Source organism: Poecilia latipinna, unplaced genomic scaffold (assembly GCF_001443285.1).
Source record: "Poecilia latipinna isolate Pla-1442-1.1 unplaced genomic scaffold, P_latipinna-1.0 Scaffold475, whole genome shotgun sequence".
Taxonomy (NCBI): Eukaryota; Metazoa; Chordata; class Actinopteri; order Cyprinodontiformes; family Poeciliidae; genus Poecilia; species Poecilia latipinna.
This window is the reverse complement of record NW_015113091.1, coordinates 196,000-206,849: the sequence shown is the minus strand read 5'-3', so window position 1 is coordinate 206,849 and position 10,850 is coordinate 196,000. Positions and strand designations below refer to the sequence as shown.

Here is a 10,850-nt window from a genome sequence, read left to right as displayed (position 1 = left end):
CGGAGCCTGCAGCCGTGGGGGGCGGAGCCTGCAGCCGTGGGGGGGGGAGCCTGCAACAGGGGGCGGAGCCTGCAACGGGGGGCCGTGTTCTGGGGCATGATTGATCGGTTGGCTCCAGCAGCCCAATGAGTCAATACATTGGTTGGAAGTTAACGTGTGAAAAACAGATTTAAACAAACATTAAAGGGCCAGTATCATCTAAAATCAATTTGTTTGAGAAATCCTTTAATCTCCATGGCAACCGTTCAGGTGTTAAAACACCAGGGTGGACCTAGCCCCGCCTTCGAGGCGCAGCTCCTCCCCTCTCAGCTCCTTCAGAGTAGCCAACAGCAATTAGCAATCAGTTGCTGAGTGCTAAATTAACATAAGTACATAACTTAGGAAATGTCATTAATTTACTAAAACTGGAGATAAATACAAAAATAATTGATTGATTACAGCTATAACTTTATAATTGTTATGTTTTAATAAATTTCATGTTCCACCTGTCATGGAGCAGCTAACAGACACACCTGTTCAGGGTCACGGATTAGGATGTCTGGAGCTGACCTGAAGACTCAATAAAAACCACGTTTCCTCTGCCTGAGATTCCCGCCAAGAATATCACTCAGTGGGTGGGATCAGAGCAAACCCTGACGTCTGATTGGCTGCTTCAAACAGCAACACGACTCCTTCCTGTTCACTCTGATGTCACAATAACTGCTATAATACATTACATATAAATACTTAGTTTTTCAAATGAAATCAATACTTTTAACTGCAGCACATACAATTAATTCTATATTTGATAAATAATTTCTAGATAATTTCTGTTTCATATTGAACTGTTCTAATCCTGCTGCTAAAGTAGAAACCTGATATTAACACAAATACTGAAGATCAAGGCTCAGCTCTGCTTAAATCCTCTTTAATCCATAGGATCTGAAGGGATAAAGCGGATCCAGTGGGACCGTTTGTGACGTTTGTGGCGTTTGTGACTTTTTCCAGTTTGTGACGTTTGTGGCGTTTGTGCGCTCAGGGCCGCTGGGATCCGTCAGGAACCTGCGGGTCACCGACCCCACCACCAGCACCCTGAATGTCCGCTGGGAGCCGCCCGAGGGAAACGTCCGCGAATACGTCGTGACCTGGGCGCCGACGGCCGGGGGAGAGGAGGAAATGGTGAGAGCCGCTCTGAACACGCCCAGAGATGCTCAGTCCTGTCTGACATATTTTTTAGATTTAAATGGACATATCAGAGGCTTTCCTTTTCCTCTGCTGCTCAGTTTTACCCTGAAATCAGTTTCCAGACCTCAGCTGGTTGATTGATGAGGTTTTCCTTCTTCCTGAATGAACGTCTGTAGTCCTGAACAGCTTCCTGGAGGAATCCCACATTTAATTCCCAGCATTCAGTTGCTGCCTCTAACCTGCATGCAGACTCTCCTTTGTTTGGGATGCATGACACAAATTCCTTCACATTTCTAAAGTCCAGACGCAAAATCAAGTTTCCACTCAAATTTTGGACAAATTTAAATTATAAATAAAAAATTTCAGTCTGAATTTCCTGCAGAGATTTCTGTCTGGTTTGAAATGAGGAAGACAGGAACCTGATGTGTCCAGACTCTTATTTTCCATATTTATCCTGCACAAAGCTGAGATCCCAAACTGAGCGCCATCCAGCGGAGCCAGGTCTCAGCTGATCCCTCTTCCTGTCAAACCAGGACCAGGTCCCTGGAACCGTGTCCAGCACCGTCCTGAAGCAGCTGCAGCCGGACACAGAGTACTCGGTCACCGTCGTCCCCGTCTACCCAGAGATGGAGGGGAAGTCCATGTCTGAGACGGGGAAGACAAGTGAGACGCTTTCCCCTCCGGGAGGAACGCCGGCTGGATTTACGGTTAAACCCAGTGATTAAAACCCGCGTGTTCCTCCAGATCCTCTAGGCGGAGTGAAGAACCTGAAGGTGGTGGATCCCTCCATCAGCACGCTGACCGTCCGCTGGGACCCGGCCGTGGGAAACGTCCGGACCTACAAGGTCTTCTACGCCGCCCAGCCCGGAGGACAACAGGAAGTGGTGAGAGCTGTTTCCTGTCCCAGCTGACCTGAGGAGAAGCAAACATTCACCCTGAGGTCCAGCAGAAACTGATCAGGTCTTATGGGTCCAACAGGAGGAGGTTTCCGGCGGCACCACCACCACCATCCTGAGGAACCTGCAGGCCGACACGCTCTACAGCGTGGCCGTGGTTCCCGTCTACCCCGACGTGGAGGGGATCCGGCAGGAGGACCAGGGCAGGACGAGTAGGTCCACCAGAACCGGCCCGTGTCTGACCGACCTGCAGACCGGTCCGACCCGATTGCAGCCGTTTCTCTGTGTGGTGAACCAGGCAGGAGAGATCGCAGCCTGAAGGGGTCGTTTAAGGTCAGGGTTCGTTTAAGGTCAGGGTTAATTTAAGGTCAGGGGTCATTTTAAGGTCAGGGTTCGTTTAAGGTCAGGGTTCATTTAAGGTGAGGGTTCATTTAAGGTCAGGGTTCATTTTAAGGTCAGGGGTCAATTTAAGGTCAGGGGTTAATTTAAGGTCAGGGGTTAATTTAAGGTCAGGGTTCGTTTAAGGTCAGGGTTCATTTAAGGTCAGGGTTCATTTTAAGGTCAGGGTTCGTTTAGAGCTGTACAGGAAATATCAAATATGGCATTATGGAGAAGGTAGCTTCTAGCCATTGGTAACCATGGAGACAATGCCGCACCCCCATGTAGCCTAGCATGTATGGAAACAACTGGTTAGCATCTTTTAAAGTTTAAGGGGAAACGCCGTTTTTGACATAGTGACATAAATCCTGGTGTGAATTCAGGCAAAGTCGGATCAACTCGTCAGGAGGTTGCCGTGTTGCTAGTTGCTGTCCGTTGACCCAAACGTCTGTGTTCAGTTGCTGCTGCAGAAACGACCGTCTGAACAGTTTGAAAGGTTACAATGTGCAGCAGCTCTTCAGATGGAAACTCCTTAAATCAACATCTCACAGCGGGATGGGATAATGCTTTCAGAGTTTGGCTGCCCGGATGTTCCCAGGAATCCAGGGGCCTGGTTTGCAGCACTGGAGTCACTTCAGATGTTTGGATGTGTTTTATTGTGGAACCTGAGGACAGTGAGCTGCTCAGAGTTCATCAGCTGCCTGTGGAAGCTGAAGCGCTCTCATAAAGCAGCGTGTTAAGGACTCCGCCCGTCCGCCGCAGCCTGCAGGGTAAATCAAACAGCCTGTCGTTCCTTTCAGAGCCTCTGGGCGGAGTGAGGAACCTGCAGGTGACCGACCCGACCACCAGCTCCCTGAGGGTCCGCTGGGAGCCGGCCGAGGGCGACGTCCGTCAGTACCGGGTCCTGTACGCGCCGGCGGCCGGCGGCGCCGAGAGCGCGGTGGGTGGGAGTTTAACTCCGGTTCCACCCGGACCAGTCCAGAACCTCATCGTTATAAGACAGAGCTGATCTGAATGAGGACGGGTCAGGAGCGAGGAGCTGATGCTGTGTTTGTGCTGCAGACGCAGGTTTCCGGGCTCACCACCAGCACGGTTCTGACGGAGCTCAGCCCGGACACCGAGTACAGAGTGACCGTCGTCCCCGTCTACGAGGACGTGGAGGGAAACCGCATGTCTGAGAACGGGAAAACCAGTGAGTTCCTCCCGAACCGGACCGGGCCATGGTTCTGTAGACCGCCGGGGGTTCTGACCGCTCTCTGTGGTCCGTTCGCAGAGGTTCTGGGCGGGGTGAAGAACCTGCAGGTCACCGACCCAACCACCAGCTCCCTGAGGGTCCGCTGGGAGGCGGCTGAGGGCAACGTCCGCCAGTACCGCATCTTTTACGTCCCAGCAGCCGGCGGCGCCGAGGACATGGTGGGCGGCCGGGCCGGGCCGGTTCTAGATTAAACTAAGTATTTCTCTGGATTCTGAGGAAAGCTTTCAAACTTTAAAGGGCCGGTATCGTGTAAAACCAACGTTTTTCATCTTCCATCGTGTTTTAGTGTTTTCCCAGGAGAACTCAGCTCCTTCAGACTAGCCAGCAGCAATTAGCTAACATCTGCTGAGCTCATTATTGGAGCTGCTGCTCAGAGTGGCGCTGGTAGAAACGTTGTTAAGGGATTAATACAGGAGCCATGACTTCCTGGAGGTGGAGCTTCAGAAAGAGCAGGAGCTTCTTAAAGAGACAGAGACACAATTTCAAGGCGTTAAATCAGGAAGTAAAAGTTCCCGTTGAGTCATATCATGAAGGTACTGTAGTTCCTGCCTGGATAACATGTAGCACTGGCCCTTTAACAGGATAGCTTCCTGGCTTGGTTCTGGGCCGTGCAGAACCCCTCAGAACCGACCCGCCTCTCTGTGTCTGTGGGAAACAGGAGCAGGTTTCGGGCGGAACCACCGACACGGTGCTGAGGAACCTGCTGTCGGACACGCCCTACACCGTTACCGTGGTTCCCGTTTACCCCGAGGGCGAAGGCTTGCGCCAGGCCGACAGAGGAAAGACCCGTAAGTACCGACCCGGTTCGGCAGAACCCACCGTTCACCTCTCTGGTCTGTCAGCTGTTTGTTCCCCTGCTTGTGTTTCCTGGGCTTGGACTCGGTTCTGACCGGACCCGGTCAGTCGGGGTTGATGTTTTCCTCCTGGCGCAGCATTAATGGATCCAGAACTAAACTAGTTTGTATGTAATAAAAATAAATCCACTTTCTGCTCAGTTATTGGCTGAAGGTCCGTCAGAAATATTTCTAGTTTTTAATCTTCAGATTGGAGCAAAGAGTTTCAGGATCCTGGTCATTCATGGAACTTCTTTACAAATGTGGACGCTGACATTAGCATTAGCTGCTACATGCTAGCATTGAGATGCTATTTCAGACTAGCACAGCTTCACTTATGTGCTAACTCCTTTTAGCACAACCTAAACACAACAACAGCGTTTTCCAGCGTCCAATCAGATCGTTTGAAGCAGAAATGAAGAGAAGCTGCTTCCATCGCTAATGTTAGCGGATGTAGCGGTGCGCCAGATTTACGGTCGTACCAGAAACATTCACAGAAAAAGGTTCCAGTTGGAATGAAAATGTGATCAATAGCATCAGAATTTTTAACATAACGAGTTTCTCACCAGTGACTCCAGTTTCCCTGGTGGTGAGCCTGGAACAGGACCTTCTGCTTTTATGGCATCGCTTTGCACATCTGGTTGTGTTTATCTGTTGCTGTAAAACTGGTGTTTTACCCCCAACTGGGTCGGCGGGTTCAGAGTGAGACCAAACAACCTCTGACCCCCAGAAGAACCCGAACCAGGCTGCTCTCGGTGTGTTCCTGCCTGACCTTGTGTTGACCTCTGACCCCTGCAGTTCCGCGGACGCCGCCCAGGAACATCCAGGTGTACAACCCGACGCCCAGCAGCCTGAACGTCCGCTGGGAGGCGGCGTCGGGCCGGGTGCAGCAGTACCGCGTGGCCTACGCCCCGCTGAGCGGTGCCCGGGCCGCCGAGTCGGTGAGTCACACCCCGCCGCAGAAACCGGGTCAGAACCGGGCCGATATGAGCCGGATAATGGATCCGGTCCGGTCCAATCAGCTGTTTACATAATTTTGTGTGAAACTGAAGGAGTTTAAAACGTCAAGCTGAGGTTTAAAGGTTTGGTTTCGTTCTCTGCACAGATAAAAAATGTTTTCACTGATCCGGTTCCGGCTGGTTCTGATCCAAACCGAACCGTCAGGGAACGAGTCAGAGCTTTTTAACTTCCTGGAAGTTCAGGATCTGTATCCCGGTCCTGATCCGGTACCGGGACCCGATCTGGCCAGAAGTCCTTCAGGCGGTTCTGTTCGTTTGCTTCAGCGTTTGGACGTCTCCTCAGTTTTACTGGCTTCCTTCTCATCACTTTACATTTTTAATTTTTATACATTTTTTTACTATTATTATTTTTGTTTTTTATTATTAGTATTTATTTAAATGAATTTCCTGCTGGCGGTTCCCATGACGTCAGCTCTGGTTTTACGGCGTTCTGGGCCGAGCCTGCAGAACCTGGCGACCCGTGTTGCTGGGCGGTTAGCGTTAGCTCTGATGAACTTCCTGTCTCAGCGTTTCCAAGCCGGACAGAACCGATTATTTCTGCAGTCTGAGCCGATGTCGGTTCTGGAAAAGCGAGCAGAACTGGACCTCATTCCTGTTTTTGCTCTGTCTCTGGTTCTGGAAGGTTCTGGTTCCTGGAAGCATCACCAATGCCTACCTGGACAACCTGATCCCGGACACGCCCTACGCCATCACCGTCACGGCGCTGTACGCCGACGCCGAGGGGGCGTCGGTCAAGGGCGACGGCAAAACACGTAAGAACCCGACCGAAGGCCGAACCGGCCCGGTTCTGGTCCGGTTCTGGTCCGATTCTGGCCCGGCTCTGGCTCTCTGCAACCAAATCACTGAGAGTTAATGAAAGAACGGGGTCAGGGGAACCGCACTTTAAAACAAAACAGGATTCTTGTAAAAAATTAGATTAATGTCATTTTTAGGTAAATAATTTCTTCCTTTATAATCTGTAATCGGATTAATCAGAATAAATAATGAAGCATGAAGAAATGCATTTTAGTTCACACTGAGTTTTAATCTCAACATGACAAACATCGTCAGAGTAAAACCGTCTCAAACTGAAACAATGGTGTCAGAAATTCAGATCCTACAAATTAGTGGCGCAGATTAATCATTTAAGTTAAATTTAGCCTAATTTTAGTTTCTACCACAGCAGTTGATTTTTAACTCAGATGTATTTTCATAAAATAGGTGACAAGGTTATTTAGTTTTATTTTTATTATTTTTCATTTATTTTTATTGGTCTTTATTATTTTACTGTTTATGCCATTTTTTGTTTACATTAGTAATTTATCTTTTTAAATGTATTTACATTTTTAATGTTTATTTACATTTTTTTCATTGGTATTTTTATTTATTTAATTTTTAAAGATTTCATTAAAATGTGAAATCATAATTTTTATAATTTATTTTTATTTTATAAAATTGGTTAATGGCCATTTTCAAAAGTTCCTGATAGGTTTTCTTTTTGTCTTTCCGCCCAGTCGTCCATGTGATTCCCTGATTTTCAGTTTCCACACAGGAGACAGAATAAAAGCCAGACAGAAACTAAAGGGAGCCGGACAGCGTCCCTGTGGCGCTCCGGACACATTTCCTCTCCCTGCAGGGTTAACAGCCAGTCCCAGGTGGAGTCAGTGTGTTTTCCAACCGTGTGTGTGTTCCAGTGCCCCGAGCCGGCCCCAGGAAAATGCGCGTGTACGACGCCACCACCAGCAGCCTGACGGTCGGCTGGGACCACGCCGAGGGCCCGGTCCGCCAGTACAGGATCGCCTACGCCCCCATGACCGGAGACCCCATCACAGAGTTTGTGAGTTCAGCTTTCCGCCTTGGACTGGAAACAGGAATCGATAAAAACCCGAAAGGTAGACCAGCGGTTCTGGTTCTGTTAGCAGAACCTGGGCCGGGATCCAGACCGAGGAGTCTCAGCTGAAGTCATTCTAGTTCTCGGCACAAACTGCTTCATTAAAACCCGTCTGCTGAAAAGAAATGGTCTGTTTTCACGTTCTGGCTGTTTTGGGTAAACTCTGCTGACGTTCCGGCTCAGATATGCGATGAGGTCACTTCCCAGGACTCCCTCCATCCTATGAATCACCGTTAGCACGGCTAATTACGGCCTCTGTTGGACCAACACTGTCATGAGGAGCATCATGACATTATTAATGGCTCTGGGAACTGCCGGTGAGTCGCTGCAGACTGAGCAGAACCTCTGCGGTTCAGAACCGTTAGCTTCACCAGAACTGCCAACCGTTCTGCAGCGACTCAGCTTTTAGTCCCACAGGAATTTAAGCTGTAAAATCTCAGTTTTCCTCATTAAAACAAATTTAATTTAGTTACGCTGCTGTCAGCATTCATGCCACCGTTGGACAACATGCTGCTAACAACACTTAGCTGACATTAGCATTTTGGCTAATTTTAGCTTACACTTTAGTGTTTGCATACTGAACGGAGTAAGCTGATGTTAGTAACCTACATGCTGATGATAGCAGTTAACTCTCCATTAGCATTGCAGCTAATTTGGATTTAGAAGCTAAGCTTAACAAATTGAATTGAATGACTCAATGCTAGTCAACATGCTATCAATACCCTACATAATATTGACATAATTTTAGCTAACCTAAGCACTTTAGCTAATCTTAATTAACGCACTTGATTACATCTTAGATGGAGTCCATAACTAGAGGTCAAAATGCTACTGATAGCCCTCATGCTAATGAAAGCATTTAAGCTAAAATTAGCGTTTTAGGTTATTTTGATAGAAATGAAAAATTTAGCACTTAAATTCAGGGACTTCCTAATCAATCAATCAGATTTTATTTGCATAGCACATTTCAGCAGCAAGGCATTTCAAAGTGCTTTTCATAATTAAAATAAAAACAGCATGTAATAAACGGTGAGAATGAGAAATAAAAAGCTGTTGAACTTTAGTTGAGACGCCGTCAACTGGGACTCCAACCCTTTGGACTTTAGTCAAAACACCGTTTGACAAGGACTCTAACCTCTCGGACTAATCCCACTAATAAAACTGAACAAAAAGCAGCCGGAGTCCAAAGACTTCAGAACCTCAGTGTTGATCCAAATCTCTAGAACTGGAGAACCAAAGTGGATCAGTAGAACATCTTAAACTCTGCTCTGTGAAACTGACGCCTTTCTGTCTCCTGATGTCCCAGACGATGGTTCCAGGGAACCGGAACAACGCCATGCTGCCCAGTCTGCTCCCAGACACGCCCTACAACATCACCGTGGAGGCCGTCTATGCCGAGGGGCCCGGAGGGTCCCTGAACGGGAACGGACGGACAAGTGAGGAAGCCCAGCCTGGCTCAAAACCGTTAGCTTAGCAAGAACCGTTAGCTTAGCCAGCAGCTCAGCCCAAATCAAAACCGTTAGCTTAGCTCCTCCAGATCCACTGGAACTGACGGCTCCTCTCCCGTCTCTCCAGTCGGCATGCTGAGTCCCAGAAACCTGCGGGTCTCAGATGAGTGGTACACCAGGTTCCGGGTATCCTGGGAGCCCGTCTCTGCTCCGGTTCAGGGATACCGGCTCATCTACTCGCCTCAAGGTGAGTGCTGCTCCATCTGTCTCACCTGCTTCCTGTGGTTCCTCTGTGGTCCCTCTGGTTCCTGTGGTTCCTCTGTGGTTCCTCTGGTCCTCTGGTTCCTCTGTGGTTCCTCTGGTTCCTGTTGGATCTAGCAGCCTCTGTCGTGTTTCCAGGTAAGGACCAGCCGGTGGACTTCTTTGTGGGCGACGTCACCTCGTTCACTCTGACCAACCTGGAGCCTGGAACCACCTACGATGTGAAGGTTCTGGCTCAGTACAACACCGGGGTCAGCGCGCCGCTCATAGGAGAGGGAACCACACGTAGGTACCCCCCAGATGCATGATGGGAGTTCAGGTTAACATGGATGCTGCTGACGGCTTGTTGTTCTGATCGCTGCAGTTTACCTGAACATCACCAACATTGAGACCTACAATGTCGGCCATGACAGCTTCTGCATCAAGTGGAGTCCGCACCGCGCGGCAACGTCCTACCGCATCAAACTCAACCCTGTGGACCGTAAGTCGCCTCTGTCTTTAGTCCACACACTGCCTGGAAACGTCCTGGAACTTCCTGGAAACATCCTGGATTATTGATGTTAAACAATTTTGTCTTCTATTATTATTATTTTTACTACTATTAGTATCGTCTTTAGCATTAATATATGAGGTCATAGTAATACCAGTAAACATGTTAATTGTAACAATATTTTTATTTTATCTTTAGAACATAAACATAATTTTATTTTTAAAGTCCATGTGGATCAGAGGAGGACATGTTGTCCCCCCGGTCGAGTCGGTGTGGCCGGTTCTCTGACCTTTGACCTGGACTGGGTCATGCAGGCTCCAGTTCCGACCCGCAGCAGCTGGAACCGGGTTTGGGTTTGACAGGAATCCGTGGTGTCGGTTCCCTCCAGCTCTCAGGTCCATCTGGTTCCTGTTGCTGCTCAGACTCGGGTTTGGAGATGAAGCTTCGCTGGATGTGCTAGTCATTAGCCGCCGGAACAAATCGGATTCTGTGAGGGTGGAGAACCGCAGACAGCTGGGAGCCGTCCAGTGAAACCAGTGGGTTCTCCAGAGAAACAAGGGCTCAGTGTGAGGACGGGCCGGCAGGTCTGTTCTGCAGTTAGTGATGTCAGCCTGAGGGTCGGACTCATCGGCGTTCCGGTGAGGAGCAGCTGATCGCTCCTAAAACATTTTCAGCTCATCCAGACCTGGAGACTGCTAAGCTCTGCATTTAGCGCTTTTAGCTCTCCATAAATATTTTTTTCTGGATAAAATCTAAAGCGCTAATTTAATTGGCTGTTTCATAAACTTTCAGTTGAATAAAGTTTGACATTTGTATTGAAGTTTTAGTCGACTTTAGGAGTTCCTCAAGCAGTTTGATATTTATGTTCATGTTCTGATTTTGAAGTCAGTTTACGTAGCAGTTCAGTTTCTCCTCCTGAACTTTATTGGACAAAAGCTCCAGTCATCCATGGACCAGCCAATAAGAGAGTTCCTCAACGGCTAAAACAGAGGCATGCTGGGTACCAACGGTCTGGAATCTGGTGCTTTAGCATTAGCTTCTGCTAAATATCATGATGGCTTAACATTACTGGTTGGTTCCTGTTGGCTCCAGTTGGTTCCGGTTGGTTCCAGTCTGTTTCGGTCGGTTCCGGTTGGTTCCGGTCGGTTCCGGTTGGCTCCAGTTGGTTCCGGTTGGTTCCAGTCTGTTTCGGTCGGTTCCGGTTGGTTCCGGTCGGTTCCGGTTGGCTCCAGTTGG

General features: G+C 48.7%; 1 protein-coding gene and 1 long non-coding RNA gene across 3 annotated transcripts in view; both read left to right on the top strand.

Moving 5' to 3' along the window:
• col12a1b (collagen, type XII, alpha 1b) overlaps positions 1-10,850 on the top strand; it is a 144,018-nt gene that overhangs the window by 86,461 nt on the left and 46,707 nt on the right. Inside the window, exons 36-50 of the mRNA XM_015039518.1 lie at positions 1,019-1,158; positions 1,698-1,827; positions 1,909-2,048; positions 2,143-2,272; positions 3,239-3,378; positions 3,501-3,630; positions 3,712-3,851; positions 4,352-4,481; positions 5,325-5,467; positions 6,168-6,297; positions 7,219-7,361; positions 8,722-8,851; positions 8,991-9,110; positions 9,263-9,409; positions 9,489-9,605. Of these exons, the coding sequence (XP_014895004.1) occupies positions 1,019-1,158; positions 1,698-1,827; positions 1,909-2,048; positions 2,143-2,272; positions 3,239-3,378; positions 3,501-3,630; positions 3,712-3,851; positions 4,352-4,481; positions 5,325-5,467; positions 6,168-6,297; positions 7,219-7,361; positions 8,722-8,851; positions 8,991-9,110; positions 9,263-9,409; positions 9,489-9,605 (2,010 nt within the window). The remainder of the gene's footprint in view (positions 1-1,018; positions 1,159-1,697; positions 1,828-1,908; positions 2,049-2,142; positions 2,273-3,238; positions 3,379-3,500; positions 3,631-3,711; positions 3,852-4,351; positions 4,482-5,324; positions 5,468-6,167; positions 6,298-7,218; positions 7,362-8,721; positions 8,852-8,990; positions 9,111-9,262; positions 9,410-9,488; positions 9,606-10,850) is intronic.
• LOC106951824 (uncharacterized) lies at positions 2,320-2,738 on the top strand. 2 transcript variants are annotated; one of them, XR_001425876.1, is made up of 2 exons: positions 2,320-2,532; positions 2,586-2,738. It is a non-coding gene; the product is annotated as an uncharacterized LOC106951824 (long non-coding RNA). The 2 variants fall into 2 exon arrangements; XR_001425877.1 differs by having other exon boundaries at positions 2,569-2,738.